Below are 21,829 nucleotides of genomic sequence, written 5' to 3'. Positions count from 1 at the left end.
AGTCTGGGGTGAACACAACTGCCTAAACTTTCCCTGCGAAACTAGACGCCGCGCTTATCCAGTTCCGGTACTAATTGGTCTTCCCTTCTAGATTCTTAGCCAACCCAGACAGAACGGCCGTGAGTGAGAGACTGGGGAAAGAGGCAATCCGGAGGTGAGTGAAGAGGGCCCGGAGACCCCCTGAAGCTCCAGGAGGGACGCTCAGGCGGAGGAGGGGCAAGGGCCCCCTCCTTTACCGAACCCCTTTTCCGGAGGCAGACAAACTGGGGAGATACTCCATGCACTTGTACCCCACTGCTGCCACCAAATCCCTGCAGACGCTCTTGAGCCCCCACGCGTGTACAGCAGATATTGTTACGGAAGAGCGCAACAGTGGTGGAGACCCTCGCGCACCCCTATTAAAGAAACCCCGGCCCGTCTGTCCGAAGGCGGAGCCGATTGGCTGCGTCAGGAAAAACGTGGGCGGAGTTAGGGGTGAGGAGCACGAGAGCCGAGAACTCGAGAGAGAGAGAGCCCTCTGTGGCCCCGCCCATCCCTCCCGACCCTACCAGGCTCCCTCCGGGGCGGCGGGGACGGGAATGCGCAGGCGCAATTGCATACTTCTTGCCCTGGCGGAAGCCATGGCCCTCCCCCAAGCCTTAAAGGGCCAGAAACCGCTCCTACTGCTCCAGCCTTTCCGCACTTTTGCGGGGGGCAGGGGTGCGCAGGCGCAGTGGGAGAACTCGGGGTGGGGGTAGCGGTCGCGTATCAAGTTGCTCTCGTCCCAGCAGAAGCAGGCAAAGCGCAGACGGTACAGGCTCCATCTTGCTGCCCCTTACATCAATTGGAAGAGAAAAGTTTGTGAGTTGCGCCCCCAAGTTTGGGGGTACCCTGACTTGCGGCGTCGGGTGACAGAGGAGGCTAGCTGGAGGTGAGTGGACCTTGATGGATTGGCTTGGGAGGGGCGGGTGGGATGCAGCCAATCACATCTTTGTTGAGCCCTCGCTCATTCTAGGGATTTCCCCCTCCCCCAAAAAAACAATAGCAGACATTTATTAAGATCTGTCCGGGTATCAGGCCTCCTGCCCAGATATTTACAGACATGATTTTTTTAGGCCTCATGTCCCTATTTTTTAAATGAGGAAACTGAGGCTTAGAGAAATTAAGTCAGATGCCCAAGCTTCCACAGCGTATAAAGTGGAGAGATTCAGACAGCTGACCCCAGAGCCAGGGCTTTTAAGCAATGCCTGTTGTGTGTGCTCTGGTGGTGGGGAGGAGTGGGTTCAAGAAGTCCAATTAAAACTGGACTCTGGTTTTAATTTTCTGGCTGAGTCTGAATGTATCCACCCTTTCTGTGTAAGGCCAGGTATGTCAGCCAGTGCCTACTCAATGAGTTGTTGATAATTATTGCCATCTCTCCCTGTTTGGCCCTTCCACCAGCTTTCCCCATGGAGCACACCCAGCCTGCCGAGGATCTCAGCCTGACCCAGCAGCCTTCAACCCCAGAATTGGGGGACCCCGAAGACCCCAGGGACGAGGCCCCTGATGGCTCAGACACTGTGGTCCTCAGTCTCTTCCCCTGTACCCCGGAGCCTGGGAATCCTGAGTCAGATGCTGGCAGCTCCTCACCTCAAGGTAGGATACTTCCTCTGCTTCTGGGATGCAAGAACGGTGGCATGTCAGGCCCAAGACGAGCCCTCTGTCTGTATGTCCCATCACCTTGAATGTGTCTTCCCTCTCCACCCTGTGAGGGATTGCTTAACTGTTTTGTTCTCTTTTTTTAATTGTGGTAAAATGCACATACCATTTTAACTGGAATGGCTTACAATTCAGTGGCAGTAAGTTACCATGGTGTGTCACTTCCACATCTTTGTAGTTCTAGAAAGCTTCCATCGCCCCAAAAGGAAAACCCCAGAGGTGTTGGCAGTCACTCCCACCCTCTTCTTCCAGCCCCTGGCAACCACAGTCCGCTTTCTGTCCCTATGCACTCGCCTGCTCTGGACATTCCCTATCAGTGGGCTCACGCGACGTGTGTGGCCTTTTCTGTTTGGCTGCTCCTGCTCAGCGTGTCCCTAAGGCTCGCCTGCCTTGCGATGTGTGTCAGCGCTTCGTCCCTTTTATCGCTGAATAACCTTCCACAGCGTGGAAGGACCGTATTTACTTTATTCATTCATCCCTTGATGGACATTTGGGTTGTTCCTCTTTTAGTGAGTGAATAGTGCTGCTGTGAACATGCATGTACAATTTTTGTCTGAACACGTGATTTCAACTCTTTGAGGGGGTACCACGCTAGGTCGGATGATAATTCTGTGTCTGACTTGTTGAGGATCCAAGGATTTCTTTGACGGGAATCTTTTGAGAGTGTCTTGCTCAGTCCCCCCAGGGCCTTTGCCCCTGCAGTTCCCTCTGTGTGAAATGCTCTTCCTGCACCTGTCCCCGGGTTTCTTCAACCTGCCAAGCTCACAGCTGGGCCTCTTTAGAGTGGTCCTCTCTGACGAATTTCTCTGAAAGGGACTCACCCCCTGCCCTTCCTTCTTCCTGCCCCTCTTCCACCTGCTTTTCATTTCTCCTGAGCCCGTATTTCAGCTTAAGCTTTCATTTTCTGTTTCTGACTCCCTGACTGTCCATGGGCCCTTGAGGGCAGGGACTTTGTGCAGAACCTCGCCAGGATGGAGGAGAAATACACACCCTGGGCATCTGAGAGGGTGGAGTGAGTGAATAGTGGAGCCAGGCACAGCCTCTGGTAATTCCAAGCCCTCAGCTGCTGCTGCTGCTGAGTCACTTCAGTCGTGTCCAACTCTGCACAACCCCATAGATGGCAGCCCACCAGGCTCCCCCATTCCTGGGATTCTCCAGGCAAGAACACTGGAGTGGGTTGCCATTTCCTTCTCCAATGCATGAAAGTGAAAAGTGAAAGTGAAGTCTCTCAGTAGTGTCCAATTCAGCGACCCCATGGACTGCAGCCTACTGGGCTCCTCCGTCCATGGGATTTTCCAGGCAAGAGTACTGGAGTGCATTGCCATTGCCTTCTCCGCCAAGCCTCCAGGGTCTGGCCTTAAAACCCAAGACATACTGAGGGGAAACTGAAGCCCTTTCTCTCTCCCAGCAGGCAGCTCCCTGAAGCATTCAACGACCCTTACCAACCGGCAGCGGGGCAATGAGGTCTCAGCCCTGCCAGCAACCTTGGACTGTGAGTGGTCCCCGGGACGAGAGAAGTGGCGGGGTGGCAGGGGTGAGAGGAGCAACTTTGGACAGGGATGGGACGGGTGAGGACTCTGCCTCTCTTTGGCCCCCAGCCCTGTCCATCCACCAGCTCGCAGCGCAAGGGGAGCTGAGCCAACTGAAGGAGCATCTGAGGAAAGGTGTGTGTCCACACGCGTGTGCCAGTGTGTCCATGCCCACACACGTGCGCCAGTGTGGCTTCACCTGCTGGTGTGTGCGTGTGGCTGCTGACATGACCTGAGCCTCCACGTGTGCGCCTGTCTGCACGTGCCTGCACGTGTCCACGTGTGCCATCCATATGCATGCCTCCCTGCCCACACCTGACCCCAGCCGCCCACCCCGTCCCCGGTTCTGCAGCCTGCGGAGAGTGGGCAGGGGTACATCCCAGTGGTACCACCCCCCTCCTGCCAGGCGACAACCTCATCAACAAGCCGGACGAGCGCGGCTTCACCCCCCTCATCTGGGCCTCTGCCTTTGGAGAGATCGAGACTGTCCGCTTCTTGCTCGAGTGGGTGCGTCCCAGCCCAGCTGGGGGCTTCCTGAGGACTGGAGGGCGGGCAGCGGTTTCAGCTGAGTCTGCTGGGGCCGTGTCTGTAGGATGGCGCTAACACGGGGGCCCAAGATTGCAGAAGCTGCCCCCACCCCTCCCTCTGCCCTGGCTCTGCCACTGCCCGCTCTGCTCTTCCCAGGGTGCCGACCCCCACATCCTGGCCAAGGAGCGGGAGAGTGCCCTGTCACTGGCCAGCACCGGTGGCTACACGGACATCGTGGGGCTTCTGCTGGAACGTGACGTGGACATCAACATCTATGACTGGGTGAGGCGCCACCTACTGGCCCTGGGCACCTCACAGGGTACCAAGTCTGTTAGGGGTGCTGAGACTCATCCCCAAGCCTCATAGAGCTCCCAGTTTTGTTTTTTTTGAGGGGTTTAGCTGACACATAAACAGCTCAGATATAGTAAACAGAGCCGAGGCCGCCTGTAGAACCAAGGGAAGTCAGGGTGGGCTTCCTGGAAGAAGCAGTATCTAAGCTGAGATCCAAGGAAGAAGCTAGATGGGCCAAGTGACAAACAGGAGGAGGAACCACATTAAATTGGAAGGTGTGGGGGGGGGGGGTCACGAAGAATCTGGGAAAGATGGTGTCGGTTGTCCTCTACCCGTTTGTGACAGAATGGAGGGACGCCACTGCTGTACGCCGTGCGTGGGAACCACGTGAAGTGTGTGGAGGCCTTGCTGGGTGAGTGGAGTAGAGGCTGGCCCTTCAGGAATCCTGACAGCCAGGGAGGGGTCTGAGCTGTCTGAACTGCTCTTAGGATGGGTAAGAGCTTTTTCCTGGAGGACTGAGGTGAGGACAGGAGGTGGCAGGAACAGCAAGGTGGCCGACTGGGTTGAGCACCCACACTCTGCATACCTCAGAGACCCTAGAGGTGGAGACTCCAGTGGCCACATTCATCAAGTCAGGCTCTTGTCCAGGGCCACACAGCTGCCAGCAGACCCGTGGCTGCGTGGTGGGTAGTCCCTGCACCTCCGCACCCCACCCAGGCTCCTGGTCCCCAGCCCAGCTTCCCCTGCAGCACCTGTTCTGCTTTGCAGCCCGAGGAGCCGATCTCACCACTGAGGCAGACTCCGGCTACACCCCGATGGACCTCGCCGTGGCCTTGGGATATCGGAAAGGTTGGCCTGAGACACTTGGAGGCAGTGTCAGGGTGCTGTAGGTGGGATAATCCACAGCAGGGTGCACGGGACATCCCTTTTGGATGTCAGATGCTAGCAGCGAAAGTGTTCATGGTAGCAGACATCAGGTGCTGGTGTATACTTGGCCTGGACATGTACTAGTCCCAGCTCTCGGGGCTCCGCATGTTCTGGGGCAGGAGGCCGATGTGCGTCAGCAACAGGGGCCGTAATGGAGGGACGTGCAGGCACTGAGAGGTCTAAAGGGGGCCCCGATGGGGCGAGGATACCAGGAGGGCCACAGTGTGCATGGCCGTGGAGACCAGCCCTTCCATAGCAGGAAGTAGATGTGAACAGGGGCTGGAGACAGACCCCAGTTTGACTCCCTACTTCAGAAAATGGGGAGATCCTAACAAAACTAACCCCTGGGGTTATGCGGGGTGGTGCATGGGAAATATCCAATTCTATCCTTCCTTGATGGAGTTTTAGTCCATTTGAAACAAATAATTTCTCACAGTCCCTCTCAACTTTAAAAGTTCCAGTTTGTCAATTTTGTTGGGTAAGGAATATTTTTATAACTGAAAACCCTCCAAAAATGCATTTTTACAAACTTCAGAGAAATTGAGGTTCCTAAAGCCTCTGTCTTCCTAGCTATTCTCTGGCAAGGATCTGGTCTCCTTGAGGAGGAAATGGGTCCTCCATCCAGGCCCCAGGGCTGAGGGCCCTGCTCATACCCTGAGGGGAAGGTACAGGTTGGCCTGGGCCTTTGCAGCCACCGTTCAGTTCATGGCCCACCTCTTCCCTGTTCTGCTTCCAGTGCAACAGGTGATCGAGAACCACATCCTTAAACTCTTCCAGAGCAACCTGGTGCCTGCCGACCCCGAGTAGACACTGCCCACCAGAGACTCAAGACACTCAGGGAACAAAATGGTTGACCCAGAGCTGGGGGAACCCAGAACCGGCTTCAAAGGCAGCTCCTGGACAGACGGTGGGAGGGGGCCCTTTCCTAGAGGAACCAATAAACCTTCTGTGCAGAACTTGAAGGGCTTTGCTGTGCTTCCTGGAGGGCTTCCGGGAGGAGGCAGCCACCCAGCAGCCTCACACCTTCTCCCCTAGCACACGTAGGTGATAGATGACCACTCGGCCAAAGAAATCAGTGGTGTCCTCAAACGTCACCTTCAGCCGGTCCACCTCAGCAGGTGGCACTGGGAAGGTGTAAGCAGAACAGTCAAGGGAAACAGATTTCTTTATCTTTTCCCACCTGCCAGCCCCACCTCAGATACATCCACCGTGCTGGGTGACCCAGCACTCTGTTGGTCCCTCAGAAGCTCTCACACAGAACAGACTGTTATGAGCCCATTTTACAGCTGAACCAGTGGAGACCTAGAGGCCACTTGCCCAAGGTCACACGCCAGGGCCCACAGCTTTCAGAGGCACAGATCATCCCACCCAGCAGCTGAAACAGGATATCTGAAGTGAGTTGTTGTCCTCAGGGTAAAAATCCACAATCTTGCTAAGAGCCTCACTCCCCAGAGAACCTGCAGCAGAGAAAGAAGCAGTGAGGCCAGAGAGCCCTCTCTAGTCCCCCACTTTCCAGGGTTTTCCAGTACCTTCCAGGCGGCCCTGGCGACTGGAGAAGCCCCCCTGGAACTGGATCTGCAGCTGGGAGACACAGATGCACTGGGGAAACTCCAGTGTTACCCACTGGGAAGGACCCTGGAAGCAGACAGAAAAGGAAAGGCCCATGAGCACTTCAGACTCAGCCCTGCTATGCTTGTCTCTCTCATTCACACACTCCGTGAGGGGTGGGGAGCACAGTGTGAGCACAGGTTCCCTTCCTGGCCAACCTGCCCAGCTGGGGAGCCCCCAAATTCTCAGGGGACACTAGACCCCTAATTCATTCATTCATTCTTTTGGCGGTGCAGCACAGCTTGTAGGATCTTAGTTCCAAAACCAGGGGTTGAACCCATACGCTCAGCAGGGAAATCACAGTCTCAACTACTGGCCCAACAGGGAATCTCTTAGACTTCCCGCCCTGATTCTGATTCACACCAGGGATGGAGAGTCCAGGGAGAGGGTGCCTCACCTGGTCCGAGTTCCAACATGTCTCCTCGTCCTGGTCGAACAGATGCTTCTTGCCAAACTGCCTGGTGTTCCGATTCAGCACCGAACTCACCCTAAAGGCAGAGTCGCAGCGTGGAGCGGTGCTGAGCACCGTGGCGAGGGCTCGCCTACTCCCTGGCTCACCCCCTCCTCACCACCGGTTCCCTCATTTCGGTCTGCCCCTTAGGGATTGCACTCCAGGCCAAGGGCCTCGTCCGCCACTGCCCGCCCCCGTTCACACCCCACCCCTGCCCAGGGCTCTCACCTGCTCACTGTCTCTGGACAAACCAAAGAGTGGGTCATCTCGGTTCCACGAGGCCTCGCAGGACTCCGAGCTGGGCTCAGTCCAGGTTGGAATCCAGGCAGCAAGAGCGCGACCCTGTTCACGCCTGAAAATCTCCGCGTCCTCACCTGTAGCGGGGCACAAGATCCGTCACTGGCCGGTCTCTCCAGGCCTAAATGTCGCCTTGACCAACCAACCCCTTGCTGGCAAAGCCTGGAGTTTCGGAGACACTGCTAACGACCCCAGGCCAGGCCTTTCACAGTGGGTCCAAGGAAAGTAAATAGGTTTCCTATCGGTTTAGGGAGCGGCCGCGCCTTCTCGGAGCCTCAGTTTCTCTCAAACTGCTTTCGGAACCAAAAGCAAGACCCGGAACCGCGTGAAAGCCGCGCAGGCGCGCACGGCCCACACGCCCGGGGCGTGGTTTAACTTGCCCCGCCCCTCAGTGCCTGTCTCTTAAAGGGCCCTGATTGAGTGATTGCGGGCTTCCCTGCTGGCTCAGTGGCGAAGAATCCTGCTTGCAATGCAGGAGACGTGGGTGACCTGAGTTCGATTCCTGGGTTGGAAAGAAAGAAATGGCAACCAATTCCAGTATTCTTGCCTGGGAAATCTCAGGGGCAGAAGAGCCTGGAACGGTACAGTCCAGGAGGTGGCAAAAGAGTCAGACATGACTTCCCTGGTTGCTCAGACGGTAAAGAATCCACCTGCAATGAGGGAGGCCTGGGATCGATCCCTGGGTTGGGAAGATGCCCTGGAAAAGGGCATGGCAACCCACTCCAGTATTCTTGCCTGGAGAATCCCTATGGACAGAGTCCATGGCGGTTGACTGAGTGACTAAGAGCACAGCACAATGACCAACAACAAACTGAAGCTGGAGATGCTTACTAGAGGAGGAGCCTTCCTTCCCTAGGACTTCCCCAAGGTCAGCCCTGCAAGGAGAAAGGCAGTGACACTTCCTACTTCGGTGGAAAACAAGGGGGCCATGGATTTCTACAAGCAAGTCTCTCGGATCTGGAGGGAAAATGCAGGTATCTAAAGCAAGTGTGTGCCTACTGTGGAGGTGGGTGTGGGGGGGGGGGCTGTCCTTTGGTACCTGTGGGTATAGAGCACTAGTTTTAGAGTGCAAGAGACTTCTTATAATGATGTCTTCCCACCAGTAGAATGAAGTCTGCTGAGTGCATTCCCTAACTGCAGAAGAATTCTTTACTGTCTGAGCCACCAGGGAAGTCTTGTCTGACTCTTTTGCAATCCCCTCCAGGCTCTTCTGTCCATGGGATTTCCCAGGCAAGAATACTGGAGTTGGTTGCCATTTCTTTCTCCAGGGGATCTTCCCAACCTAGGAATCGAACTCACATCTTCCATGTCTCCTGCATTGCAGGCAGGATTCTTCACCACTGAGCCACCAGGGAAGCCCACAAGCCTGGGAATCCCTGCACTTCACGGCCTCCCAGAGGCCAAAGGAAGGGTTGAGGAAGAAGCCATGATGGTGTGAGTACTGGGCATCTTTATCAGCCTCGTGTGTCACCACTGGGACACAGAAGTCCTGGCCTCCAAATCTGTCTTCGTAGTAAATGCTGCCTGGGACAGGCTTCTTGGAGGAGGGGTAACGTGAGGTGGGTTTTGAAGGATGAACAGGAGTTTGCCAATCTGGATTATACAAAGCCATGGCTAAAGTTTTGGTTCACTGATTCAGTAAACAACTGCCACTCCCTACTGCCCAGCCCTGTGATAAGTGATTCTGAGGACTATGAGAGGTCTTAGTTCCAGTCCCATATCTGAAGATCTCCCAATCTGGGGAAGAAAGAACTAGACACATATAATCCCAGCCCCACGGAACCAGAGCTGAGCCAGAGGGAGAGATAAGGCTGGGGAAGTAGAGGGTCTACCTGAGGGAGGGCTTCCTGGGAGAGGGGATATTGTGCCTGTACCTTATTGAGTGGGCAGGAATTCACCAAGGTGAGAAAAATTGGAGTGGGGAGGTGGATGGGCAGGCAGCATAAGCCTGGTTGAATAAAAAGACCATGAATTTGAATAAAATATGTGAGTCCAGATCCTGCTGGGCCTAACGCAGTCAAGAAAGGTGTTTGAGAAAGGCGGTATACCATCCAATCCGCGTGAATGGAGACTTCTGGACAGATCAGCCACTGGCAAGAGGCTGCAGTTCCTGGCTTTGACTGAATGGTCTGGGATCCAGCCCCTTTCTTCAAGGGCTAGGGGAATGGTCCTCCTGGCATCCTACTAGTGTCTGCCCAAGTCCACACCAGGAGTGGGGGCTGGCTGGGAAACTGGGACACCAGCGGAAGGGCCACCCCATCAGCCCCTGCCTGCCAGGACTTCCTGCATTCAGTCGTGGCCTCGTGCCATCCAGACCTGGCTCTGCTGGTCTGAGGGCCAGGGCTGGTGGGGGTGGGGGAGGGGTGTCAAAAAAATACCTCCCTACCTCTAGAAGAATTTAGGAAGAGTATGGACCCTGGAGAGTCCAGATCAGGTTCAAATCTTGGTTAGGCCATTCACTCATTGGCTGTGTGATCTTGGACAAATATGTTGACCTTGCTGAGCCAGTTTCCTTATCTGTGAAATTAAGAGAATTCTATTTATAGGACTGCTAGAGAATTCAGTGGACTCTTCAGGCTGACATGTAACAACAGTGGTTGACATTTGTTGAGCACCTACCTTGTGTTTAACTTGAAGCCACGTCTGTCTCCATCCACTAGATCATTAAATCTGCTGTGCTGGTCCTTGTCACTCCCATTTTACAGCTAAGGATACAGCCACTCAGCTACTCAGCAGCCAAGGTTCCCCAGGGAGGATATGCACAGCCCCAAGGCCCCCCTTACCACTCCTGGTCTTGGCACGGAGCCACCATGCCCACTGGGATGAAGCCAGCTTCGTACCCTCTTCCCGCCTCCTCACCCCACCGGCGCCTGGGCATGAAAGAACCTCCTGTTTCTCCAGGGAATTAGCAGCTCTAAGCTCCCAGCAGAGCAGCCAAAAGTGGTCCATTCATTTGCCTTAGTGAGAAGAGACTAATCACTCTCTCCTTCCTCACCCCAGGGGGTGGGGCAGAGGGAAGTTTCGAAGAGCCAGGAACTGTAACTCTGGTTGGCTGAGGGAAACTGAGGCAAAGAAGTCATTTAGGTAAGGTCACCCAGGGGAACCGTGATGCAAACTTCAGTCTCACTCTGGAGTTGAGCTGAGCTCTGCATTTTTCAGGAGAGGAAATGGAGGCTCAGAGAGGGTCATGGATTTGCTGAAGTCACACAGCAAGTATGGGTCAGCAAGGACTCTGGGGAGGCAGCCACCCTCATGGCAGAAAACAGGCCCCACTTCCCATAAGTTTGTCACCCTGGAGAAGAGCAGGGAAAAGCCCTCAGATTGCTTTGAGCTTCAGTTTCCCCCTGGGGCATAACTGTAATGATTGTCCCAAGGCTGCACCCTGGAGACTCTGTAGGGGTAAGGGTGATGGAATCCTCTGGGGTTGGCAGCCCCCTGTGGGGCAGATTTGGGTCTGATATATCCACCGGGGCCTGCATGGGTACCGCAGGGTCCAGCTCAGGGTAAAAGGATGCTCACTTGTTTCTGGCAGGACTCGTCGGTCTTGCAGGAGGTAAGCTTGGGAGCCTGGGTAAGTGGAGATGACAGTGGGCAGGAGAGGGGGTGGCCGCACATGAAGGTACTGAGCTGAGCTGGCCATGGGCTGTTTGTGGCTGCTAGGAAGGCTAAGTTTCCGTGGGTATGCACAGCAACAGGTGTGTGTGAGTGTGAAGGGGCTGGGTGCAGCTGGGCTCAGAGTTGTGAGTTTGGTTGTGCAGTAGATATGACTCGTGTGTGGCCAGGTGACTGTGTCTGGCCTGTGTGACTTCCATGTGGCCTGGCCAGGTGTGGCTGGGCCGCGCATGCTGTCACTGTGTATCTGGGATATGACTTCGTATCAGTGCTTGGTAGTGACGTTGTATGTGACAGGTGTGAATATGCTTGCACGTGCCCTGTGGATATGTCACCCTTGGTGTGTGAGAGTCATTTCAGGGGACAGTGTCTGTCCCTGAGGCCCGGCTCTCCAGGAGGGTCCTGCCTCCTAGCTCGTCTTCTGGGCAACCAGCCTCCTCCCCTGTTCCCGCCCCCGACTCGCAGCAGTCCCTGGCCTAAGACCCAGTGTGGGGGAGACAGAGAGGGCACTCAGGGCTGAGGGTGGGAGGCTGCTGGCTCATTCCCAGTGCAGGCCTATAAATAGCTCTTTGAGCCCAGCAGATTCCCAGGCAAGGTTGCCTCATTCAAGCCCCCAGCAACAGCCTGCTCCCAGGCCCCAGGCCAGTCCCTCTAAGCTCAGCTCTGGCACCAGTGAGGGGAGCCAGGGAGTGGGGAGGAGCGGGGAGGGAACAAGTGGGGGGAGGCAAGGTGGGGATTAGCTTGGTTTGGAAGCCACAGACCTGATCTCCCACTTGTTGTTGTTCAGAAGCTCTGTCGTGTCCTACTCTTTGTGACCCTGTGGACTGCAGCATGCAAGCTTCCCTGTCCTTCACTGTCTCCCTGGGTTTACTCAGACTCATGTCCGCTGAGTCGATGATGCCATCTAACCATCTCACCATGGGTTACCCCCTTCTCCTGCCCTCAGTCTTTCCCAACATCAAGATCTTTTCAAATGAGTCAGCTCTTCGCATTAGGTGGCCAAAGTGTTAGAGTTTCAGCTTCAGCATCAGGGCTCCCAGTTGGCCCCTACCATTCTCTGCAACCTCAGGCAGGTGGTCCTATCTCCCTGAGCCATTTTCTTGGCTGAAAAATGGGCAGCAGCTTCATAGCCACTCCCAGCTTGTGTGTTTCCTTCCCATGTCATTCTCCCAGTAACCCTGTAAGGTGATTTACTTTTAATGATCCCTGTTTTTGACAGGGAAACAGACACAGAAAAATGAAATGGCTGATCCAGAGTTACACTGTTAGGGATTTCAGAGAGGATTTTTTGGGGGGGCCGGGGGGGGGGGGGGGCATGCTTCAAAGCCTGTGGGATCTCAGTTTCCTGACCAGGGACTGAACCTTGGCCACGGCAGTGAAAGTGTGGAATTCTAACCATTAGACCAGCATGGAACTCCTCAGAAAGGAGTTTTGAACTCTGGACTTGTGGGGGCCAAGCTGCCCCCACACATGTCACCCAGACTCCTGTCCCTGCTGCCTGCCACCTGCAGACACATTAGTGTGATCCCTGACCGCCATCCCTCTTCTGTGATGAGAAGTTCCCCAGTGTGTCACTGTGCTCCCTACGGCCACCACTAGCCCACCCCTAGAACAGCCTGCTGACACAGACCTTCCAGGGCAAACTTGCTCCCTTGGGGTCTTCCCTCATCCTTCACTCATTCTCACCCCCTTGTTGGCAATCTTGCTGAAATCATCCAGTTCCCTGTTTCTTTGTTTTTCCACCAGTCGAGACCCACCCTCAGAGATGCAGCCACACACATACATGGATGCAGGACACTCAGCCAGCACAGCCCAGTCTCGGTGCTGAGAAACGGAGACCCTGGGAAGAAAGGCTTGCTGGGCAAAGGGCTGATTTCTTTATATTTCTGTCCTCCCTCATTTCCACTTGTCATTGTGGGAAAATACGCAGGACGCAGAATTTACCATTTGAAAGTGCACGGTTAGTGGCAGTGACCCACATTACTGGGCAGCCATCACCACTGTCTAGTTCTAGAATATGTCCAACATGCCCGGAGGAAGCCCTGTACCCATGCGCAGTCCCTCAGTCATTTCCCCTCCCCCGGCTCCTGGTCATCCCGATCTACTCTCTGCCTCTGTATTTATCTATTCTGAACATTTCACATAAAGGGACTCAGACTGTGACCCTTTTGTGCCTGGCTTCGTTCGCTCAGCATAATGTTTTCAAAGTTCATCTGCGTTGGAACGTGTATCAGTACTTCGTTCTTTTTTATGGCTGAATAATATTCCACTGTAGACCCTTTTAGATCTAGGATCTCCTACAAAGACAGGCACACCACCACCCCCATCAAAGCAAAAATATTTCTGTAACAACAATACCTGGCCCACCCCAGGTGCTCCGGAAAAGCTGGCTAGATAATGGAATGAGTGGATGAATGATATAGTTCTGGCTGGCACTGGCAGAAACAGCTCTGGGTGTGAAGCACCTGGGCCCTGACGTTGCAAGCCTCTTTTCATCTGTGTGACCTAAGGAGCTTTCTTTCCTCTCTGAGTCTTGCTTCCTCTCTATACTGTGGTGTAAAACAGTAACTGTAGCCAAAACTGTTTCAAGTGTGAGCCCTGGAGAGCTAGACAGACCAGGACTGGAATTCCAGCTCTGCCCTTTGCCTAGGCGTGACCTTGAGACAGACTTCATCTCCCTGGAGACTCAGTTTCCCCATCTGTAAGATGGAGCGGGCCCCACCATGGGACTTCTGGAGACACTTATTGTGAATGGGGAGGAAGTCTGGCACAGTCGTCTCGGGTGGGTGAGTGGTCGTGGGAGTGGGGAGGGGATTTTAGGCAGAGGGAGCCCCCTCCCTCGCACAGTTGGAGGCTTCAGGCTGGCGGGGGCGCATGCGCAAAGCAGCCCCGCAGCCCCTTTATAAGCGCTGAGGCGGCGCTGGGGCGAGCAGAGCGCAGGGCGCAGGGGTGGACCCGGCGCGGATTGAGCCCAGCCGGAGCGTCCTTTGTGCCGGTCGACCGCCCCGGGATGCGTTGGAGCTAGGAGCCAGGTGGGGGTCGGTCGTGGGGAGGGGGTTACGTTGAGGGAGAGGTCCTCGGGCATTCACACAGAGCTCAAGATTGGGGTGGGGGGCTGGGATCATAGAGAAGCCCCTAGCATGGGGTGGTGGCTTAGAGGGGGAGGGAAGCCTCGAGTTGGGGAGGGAACGCAAACTAGGAGAGGGCTTGAGAATGTCAGGGGGATTCGGATTTCGGGGTAAGGTTGTCTAGAGAATGCGGAGACAACCCTTCGATGGGGAGGGGCTGGGCTGGGGGTGGGTCTTAGAGCTGGGGAGGCACTGGGAACCAGGGCTAAAGAAGGGGCGCCCCAAGTTTAGAGATAAGAGGGGAAGAGCCACCCGCTGAGCGCGGGACTCCGGAACAGGGCACCCCGTGTCTGAGCTGAGACACCCCAAGATTTTAAGTGGGGATTCCCAGTTTGCAGATGAATGCAGGACTCCAGGATGGACTGCAGCGGTGAGGGGGCTCTCCAGACCAGCCTGAGCCCGATAGAAGGGGGTCTTTACAAAGACTGGACCCCCATAGGGAAGGGGTGTCCTGCGGTGTCTCTGCCCTTTTGGCTCAGGTCTTGTTACCACATCTTGACTCAGGCAGGAGGCTCTGGGGGCGCTCCATCCCACGGTGGTTCCTGTTGTTTCCTGGGACCTAGAGTTGGGGTGCTGTCCCTTCTCTCGGGGAGCACGCTGTGTGTCCGAGGTGAATACTAGGTGAGAGTCCCTTAAAACCCCCAGCTATCGATCAGAGCACCCAGTCGCTAAGGGGGAGCTGCCCCCAGTACTTTCACATCTGGCCACGTCCTCACCACTAGACATAGACCCTTGCCTCACCCCTTCAGTTCTGTCTGTCCATATGGATGCATGTGGAAGTCCTGGGTTGGTTTGGGGGCACAAACACTGAGAAGTAAGGGGCTGGGGCCCTGGGCCCAGCCTGGGCAGGAGCGACCCCCATCCCTGTGTGCGGGGCTTTGTTCCTCTCGGCAGCATTAATGGGAGACAGCCAGGCTGAAGAGAGGGTTGGCGCTGGGCCCCAGCGGGGGTTGTGGGGGAAGGGCAGGGAGGGAAGCCTGGGCAGACCATGGGACCCCAGAACCCCAGCAGCCTCGCTGGCATGGGGACATTCTCAAATGGAAGCTGTCCCCCAGGAGCTAGGGATGTGTGTGTATGTGTGTGCGTGCGCGTATGTCTACCCCATGCTGGGAGGAGGTGGGTGCTTATGGTGTCCTCTGTGAGTCTAATGTGACCGAGGTTGTGTCTTTGTCAGGAAACTTGTGCCGAGGCCACATCACCCGGTTGCAAAATCATGTGCCACCAGTCACCAAAGCCACGATTTACCCCGTCTGGTCTGTGCCAGGGGCTGGCAGCTACATGTGTGAGTGTGTGTGGGGAGCTGTGTCTGACAGCATGGCCTCATCGAGGGGCTTCCGTGGGGAGCCTGAGACTGTGGGTGTGTGTCTTTGTGTAGAAGACATGCCGCCTGCCTTGTAAGTGCCCATATTGTCTCTCTTTGTTAATGTCACTGAGAATCTGTGAGTGTGAGTCTCCAAGGCTCTGAGCCTAGAGTGTGTGGCTGTGTGTGTGTCCCGTGTGCACAGCCAGGTCCTCTCCATGTGATTGGCAGTGTGGACCCTGGGTGGGGGGGGCGGTGTGAGATGTGGTCTGTGTGCAGAATTGGGGAGCTAATAGGGGAGACATTGGCAGGGGGTTCAGGTCTCCAAGGGGTAACCAGGGCTGATTAACTGAGCCCGGCTTCCTTTCTCCACCGAGGAGTTCCATGCGTTGAACCCATGCACACAAATACACCCTGACTCCAAGGCCAGTAACACATACACGTGTGTGCTCATAGCCTCTGCTAAGCATTACTGGTGCTCACACACCCAGGGACCACACTCGGTCCCCTGTGCCCCACCCAGTACACACTGCCACTGTGAACCCTCATACACGGTCCCATACCACAGAGCGCATCCTTGCCTGGACAGCACCTTGATGCACAACCAGGAGCAACACACAAAAAAACGCCTGCTGGCAAACTCACCCTCACTCAATGCCTTCTGAGACAGGAGGTGGGTGTGAGGGAGGGGGAGACGTGCACGCGCGCAAGCGCACACACACACACACCACACACACTTTCTTCTCTCTCTTTCTTCCTGGCCGCCCCTCCCCCAAAGCCCACAGGCCCCTACTTGCATATGTATGAGACTCATGCATTATTAATAAGGGGACAAGCCCCAGACAGCTGTGTAAATGCTCACCTCTGGTGGCCCTGCGGACGAGGTATTTTAAGAGAAAGGGTGTGGGTGTGTGAGAGTGCTGTTGGAGGGGATGGGGTACGTGTGGGAAGGCGTGTGTGCGGCAGGAGGGGAGTGCACCGGAACCTGTGTCTCTCACCTTGTTGGATCACCATTGTATATTTGTGCGTGTACACAAGCCTTTGTGTGCAAGTAGCAGTTCTTTAAGCGAACATTTGTTAGGCTTCAGAAGTCAGCTCATTCCATTCTCTCAGTAACATGCTGAGGTCTGTGCTGGGTGATCCCCATTCTACAAGTGGGAAAACTGAGGCACAGAGTGATGAAGCAACATGCAGGGAGTAGAGACAGGCCTTGAGGCCTAGTCATGAGGATATAGTTTGAGCTGTTAATCATACAAAGTGTGTGTGTGGTGGGGTGTGTGGTTGTGCGTGTGCATGAGAATTCTCTGTACTTGCCCCCTCCTAAGGCTTCCCAGGGGGCACTAGTGGTAAAGAACCAGCCTGCCATTGCAGGAGATGTAAGAGACGCAGGTTCGATCCCTAGGTCAGGAAGATCCCCTGGAGGAGGGCATGGCAACCCACTCCAGTGTTCTTGCCTGGGGAATCCCCATGGACAGAGGAGCCTGGCGGGCTATGAACTGGACAGGGCTAAAGTGACTTAGCACGCAAGGCTCTCCTGGGGCAGGCACAGCCAGAGTCCTGCCCCACCCCTTAATACCTATCCAGGACTTGAGCTCTCAGGGGACCCTGCCCCGCTCAGGGTTCTGAAAGGGGGAAATGAGGACAGCCAGGGATGTAGGTTGAAACTGCTGAGGTTTACAGGTTGGTAGTTACGGACACCATACCAGGAGTTGACCTCTGTCCTGCTGTGCAGTCCTAGACAAACCACTCACCCTCTCTGGACCCCGAGTCACTGCCCTAAGAAGGCAAGGAGACTGGGTAGTGCCGCTGTGTTGCCGCCCCAAAGTTCAGCACCACGGACAGGTCCCCGGCCTGCCTTCGTACGGGGCCTCTGGGAGATGGAACCTGGCAGGGCCCCGCCGTCCCCCGCAGGACCCTATTCCCGACTCCATCCACACTCCCCTACTCGGGGCTATTCTTTTATCAGGAAGAGGGTGCCGGGGCTGGGTTTATAGGTAATGTTCTAACTTCCCATCTGTCCCCACCTGCTGAGGCGCGTTGGTGGGGGAGGGGGACACCGGGAGGGGCCTTTCAGAGGAGTGGGAGGCTTTAGGGAGGAGCCATACCCCAGGGTTTCTAGTCTCGGGAAGAATGTGAAGTCTGGGAGGACACGCTGTGTCCCAGTGTCTGTAGCGGGCTTTGCGTACAGGTAGTGCTCAGTATTTGTGCACTTGATCATCATGTGCCACAACCTCTACAGAAGTCTGGACCCACAGCGGGAGTTTCTCTATGGATCTAGGAGGCCTCCTCGCCAGGCAGTGTGAATTCAGACGGAGGATGGGATGGGCAAGGGCGAGGCCCCTTCCTCCAGCTGGGACTTGGCAGCTCTTCAAAAATCCCAGAAACCAGGAATAGAATCTTGGCGACAACCAGATCCTGGAATTGAAGCTGAGAATCGTGTCAGTCAGCAAACCCAGATTACAGGCTGGCTTGGAGGCCAGCCTACTGCCAGAACTGGGGACCCCAGGCAGACTAGGACTGGATGTTGCCCTCTAGGAGCCCCCAATTTGATTTAGGAGGCCAACTTGTAAAATGGGATTTTGATCTTGGCTGTTAGAGTCAATAATAATAACAGCTGAAATTTACCCCTTCATGCCAGGCAGTGCTAAGTATTTTGTATGTATTGACTGAATTGACTGATCTGTTCCTTCCAACTACCTGATATTATCCCCATCTGACTTGCAAAGAAACTGAGGCACAGAGAAGCTAAGCTATTTGCTCAAGGTCACACAGCAAGGAACAGGCAGAGAGACAACCCCGGTTTGAGTCACTTGAGCACTCATGCTCTGACCATCAGACTTCACTTGCTGGGGTTCTGAAGCAAGTTGGTCCTGGATTCAGATCCCAGATCTGCCCTTGCTTGTTGACTGTGTGACCTTGAGTGATGCATGGCCTCTTTAGCCCATGTTTCCAGATCTGTAGAGGGGGGGGATTGGTCTTTTCATGTCAACTATCTAGAAGGGATGTACTCACCCCTTACTCCCTTTTCATCTTGTTTCAGGTCCAGGATGGGGGCCTTGCCTGTCTGGGTCTCAGGCCTCCTGACTCTCCAGATGCTTCTCTTTGTGGCTGGGGAGCAGGGTGAGTTTGCTTGTGAGGTGGGAGAGGTTGGGGTCTGGAGAACTGACAAGATGGGGCAGTCTTTTAACTTGAGAGCCTTCTCCTGCTGCTTCTCTGGCTTGGTCTGGAGAATAAAATGAGAATAGATGAAAAAGGTCTTTGAACAGTCGAAAGCGAACAAGACACCTGAGAGGTTATTTTTAGTCATTGCCAGCAGAGGCTAGAGGTTCCCGCCTCTCACTGTTTTGCTGAGATGAGCTGAAGAGAAAGAGAGAGAGAAAAAAAAAAAAAAAAAAGAGGGAGAGAGAATCATATGAAGATTGATTAGTGATGCCTGCCATGGGTGTAGCAATAGAAATAAAACCCTATATGCCTCTCCCTGGCATCTCCCCAGTGGTGGTCAAAAGGCCAGACTTTAGGAATGCCTCCTGATTTGCTCTGTGGCCTTAAGCACGTATGATGTCTGTGAGCCTCAATTTCCTCAACTCCCCCAGAAGAGGATGAGAGATGGCTACCTCTGCAGATGGTTATGAAAATCAAATGAGCTGATTGCTATTTATAAAGTGCCTGGTATATAGAAGGTGCTCCACAAACACCGTTTCCCTTCCGATGGCTGCCTCTCGTTTAACTTTTAGGGAAACCATGGCTCAGAGGAGAACACTGACTTTCCCATGGCCACGTCAGTGACACTGAGAGTCAAATCTCTGGTCTCCAGGATCTGGACTTTGAGTGGAGGCAGAACCATGGAAGGATTCGACTCGGTTACCCCCCTTCTGCTCGCAGACTGGGCTGCAGATCTCAGAGCTGTGGGCTGCCTTGTGGTGTTGTACAGGCAGCCTAACCTCTCTGGCCTCAGTCTCCCTGTCTGTAAAGGGAGGAAAACTGCAGTCTCTGCCGGTCCTTGCCTCTCAGTCAGGCCCTCTTCTCCACCTTTTCCACCCCAGGCCAGCAGCACACCACCGCAGCCGCAGCCACTGCCGAGAAGGGGCTCCACATGCAGAAAGTGGGGTCTCGGTCAGTCCGGGCTGCACTGGCGGAGCTGGTGGCCCTGCCCTGTCTCTTTAGCCTGCGGCCACGGCCAGGTGCGACTCGAGAAGCCCCGCGGATCAAGTGGACCAAAGTGCGGACTGCATCAGGCCAGCGGCAGGACTTGCCCATCCTGGTGGCCAAGGACAACGTGGTCCGAGTCGCCAAGGGCTGGCAGGGACGTGTGTCACTTCCCACCTACCCCCGGCACCGGGCCAACGCCACGTTGCTCCTGGGACCACTGAGGGCCAGCGACTCCGGGCTCTACCGCTGCCAGGTGGTGAGGGGCATCGAGGATGAGCAGGACCTGGTGCCCCTGGAGGTGACGGGTCAGTTGGGAGAAGGGGAGGGGTCAAGGCTGGGACGGGGAAGTGCACTCACTGGATGTCATCTTAGAAATCACTCCTTGGGGAATTCCCTGGTGTCCAGTGGATAGGACTCTGTACTTTCACTGCCAAGGGCCTGGGTTCGAGGGCCTGGATTCAACCCCTTTTAGGGGAGTTAAGATCCCGCAGGCAAAAAAAAAAAGAAAGAAAGAAAGAGATACTCCCTGTACAGTGATTTGCTCCAAATTCTGATAGAATCATAAAGAAAGTCTGTATTCGTACTCCTCTCTTTTTAGCATCTCTGTTTTTTAGCTGAGAGAGCAGCCTCTGACCAGTCCCTTATAGGCCACAGCATTTCACAGGACTTCATAACCTGCAGTTCAAGGCATGGCCATCTACTTTCACATAAGGCACAGGATATTGGTTTTGTTTTTAAAATAGGAATACAAATTTCCTTTTAAAGTAAATACATGTTTTTTAAAAGGGAAGTTCTTTTTAAAAAGTCGATTGAAAATATATGTTAAGGGGACTTCCCTGACGATCCAGTGGCTAAGACTCCACGCTCCCAATGCAGGGGGCCTGGAGTTTGATCCTTGGCCAGGGAACTAGATCCCACAGGCCAAAACTAAAGATCCTGCATGCTACAATTAAGAGCTGTGCAGCCAAATAAATAAATAATAAACATTTAAAAACTGCAGGTAGAATTCATTTTAAAAAATTATGAAAAGGAATTATATATTAAGGAAGTCATAGTCCTCAAATATCTGTTTAACCAATTCCTACATTAAATTCTTTCTGTTGAAATATACAGTGTAGTTTCTGTTTTCCTAACCAGTCAAGATGAACAAGGCAAACATATTTTTTTAAATTATTAAACCAAAGTCCTAGAAAAGGGCATGGCACACAGAAGATGCTCAATAGATGTTTGAGCATTGAATCAATGAAAGGACCGTTGTGTGGAGAACAGCCTGTGGATGCCAACTGGGACGTCAATTTCCCTTAACCTGTCTGTGTTGAAAAGTGGAAGTGAAAGTGTTAGTCTGTCCTGTAGCCTGCCAGGCTCCTCTGTCCATGGTATTCTCCAGGCAAGAATATTGGAATAGGTTGCCATGCCCTCCTCCAGGGGACTGTCCTGACCCAGGGATCAAACTTGGGTCTCCCACATTGCAGGCAGATTCTTTACTGTCTGAGCCACTTGGGAAGCCCTATGTTGGCCATAAGGAAAGTGCCTGCACCCCCTGTTCTGGAACGCAGTCTTTCCACACCCAAACAGTGTCTCAGTGTGTATTTTGTGGGGTCAGCCAATGATTCCCTTTCTAAGGCCTTGTTCTCAAAACTAATAAACCTCAAGAAAACTGATAAGTGATGAAAGAAGGGAATTCCACCTCTGGGTTGGTTTGGTTCATTCATTCTGCCAGACCTTTATTGAGCAACTACCACATACAGCCTGGTGCTGGAGACATAGCCATGAGTGGGACACAGCTTCTGCCTTCTGGGAGCTCTCAGTGTAACAAGACGGAGCAAAATGTTTAATTTCTTTGTCTCGCTCAGCCATTTCTCTCATCCCTAAATCAGAATTTGAGTCACAGGGAGCTTACTGATGCTTCACATCTGATAAAGCAGGATGTGAAGTACACGTTACCTTCTCCAGGAAGCCGTGAGCAACTCCATTTCTAAACTGGGCAAGAGCCATGTTTGATCACCGGTTGCTCTCTGCTTCCTCTCCCTGTGTGTGCATTTAGCTCCTGAAAGGAAGAATCTCTCTCACTCTTGTCCATGCCTTCTGTTACCTCCAGTCCCTAACCCTGGCATGAAGAATGCTGTCTTTGGAGTCCAGATCTTCCTGAATACAAATTCTGGCTCTCCCTTACACTGGTTATGTGGCCCTAGACTTGTCCCTCAACCTCTCTGAGCCTTCGTTTCCTCCTCTGGAAATGGGGATAATCATAGGGTTGTAAGATTTCAATGAGGTAATGAGTATAAAGGGGCTTCTGGGGGTGGTGTTAGTGGTAAAGAACACAACTGCCAAT

The 21,829-nt window shown here is 54.1% G+C and overlaps 3 protein-coding genes across 12 annotated transcripts in view; 2 read left to right on the top strand and 1 right to left on the bottom strand.

The window, feature by feature from the left end:
- The first annotated feature begins 69 nt into the window (after positions 1-69).
- RFXANK (regulatory factor X associated ankyrin containing protein) lies at positions 70-5,914 on the top strand. Of its 8 annotated transcripts, none has more exons than XM_060415365.1 (11): positions 70-154; positions 771-910; positions 1,420-1,614; positions 3,089-3,169; positions 3,276-3,341; positions 3,613-3,713; positions 3,891-4,016; positions 4,371-4,437; positions 4,514-4,708; positions 4,794-4,874; positions 5,689-5,914. In XM_060415365.1, exons 3-11 carry the CDS (start codon positions 1,428-1,430, stop codon positions 5,757-5,759), a joined length of 975 nt encoding a protein of 324 aa, XP_060271348.1. In that variant the 5' UTR covers positions 70-154; positions 771-910; positions 1,420-1,427; the 3' UTR covers positions 5,760-5,914. The 8 variants fall into 8 exon arrangements, with proteins under 8 accessions (XP_060271348.1, XP_012033061.1, XP_060271347.1 ...); XM_012177671.5 differs by having other exon boundaries at positions 3,086-3,169; XM_060415364.1 differs by having other exon boundaries at positions 768-910; positions 3,086-3,169.
- Positions 5,395-7,631, bottom strand: NR2C2AP (nuclear receptor 2C2 associated protein). The gene is made up of 5 exons (XM_004008406.5): positions 7,240-7,631; positions 6,958-7,048; positions 6,482-6,587; positions 6,342-6,409; positions 5,395-6,086 (listed from the first exon to the last, which is right to left on the bottom strand). The coding sequence occupies exons 1-5, from the start codon at positions 7,275-7,277 to the stop codon at positions 5,970-5,972; spliced, it is 420 nt and encodes a 139-aa protein (XP_004008455.1). The 5' UTR covers positions 7,278-7,631; the 3' UTR covers positions 5,395-5,969.
- Positions 7,632-7,752: 121 nt separating this feature from the next.
- Positions 7,753-21,829, top strand: part of NCAN (neurocan) — a 40,778-nt gene continuing 26,701 nt past the window's right edge. The window contains exons 1-4 of one of the 3 annotated variants that reach the window (XM_042249576.2): positions 7,753-8,282; positions 8,633-8,742; positions 18,389-18,468; positions 19,392-19,802. In XM_042249576.2, the coding sequence (XP_042105510.1) occupies positions 8,277-8,282; positions 8,633-8,742; positions 18,389-18,468; positions 19,392-19,802 (607 nt within the window). In that variant the 5' untranslated portion in view covers positions 7,753-8,276. Of the gene's footprint in view, positions 8,283-8,614; positions 8,743-13,847; positions 13,953-18,388; positions 18,469-19,391; positions 19,803-21,829 lie in introns of those variants that run through there. The other 2 variants (XM_060415363.1, XM_027969350.3) reach the window with 2 other exon arrangements.

The sequence above is a fragment of the Ovis aries genome, chromosome 5, assembly GCF_016772045.2.
Source record: "Ovis aries strain OAR_USU_Benz2616 breed Rambouillet chromosome 5, ARS-UI_Ramb_v3.0, whole genome shotgun sequence".
In the NCBI taxonomy this organism is placed as follows: Eukaryota; Metazoa; Chordata; class Mammalia; order Artiodactyla; family Bovidae; genus Ovis; species Ovis aries.
This window is presented reverse-complemented; position numbering and strand designations above follow the sequence as displayed.

Bases quoted from the DNA above. Each gene is read 5' to 3' on its own strand.
- NR2C2AP (XM_004008406.5), bottom strand. From the start codon at position 7,277: ATGACCCACTCTTTGGTTTGTCCAGAGACAGTGAGCAG. The intron at 6,588-6,957 runs GTGAGGCACCCT...GTCTGCTTCCAG, and splicing joins CATGTTGGAACTCGGACCAG to GGTCCTTCCCAGTGGGTAAC. The intron at 6,087-6,341 runs ATATCCTGTTTC...TGTTCTGCTTAC, and splicing joins AGGACAACAACTCACTTCAG to ACCTTCCCAGTGCCACCTGC.
- RFXANK (XM_012177671.5), top strand. From the start codon at position 1,428: ATGGAGCACACCCAGCCTGCCGAGGATCTCAGCCTGACCCAGCAGCCT. The intron at 3,170-3,275 runs GTGAGTGGTCCC...TTTGGCCCCCAG, and splicing joins CCTGCCAGCAACCTTGGACT to CCCTGTCCATCCACCAGCTC. The intron at 4,709-4,793 runs GTGGGTAGTCCC...TCTGCTTTGCAG, and splicing joins AGCAGACCCGTGGCTGCGTG to CCCGAGGAGCCGATCTCACC.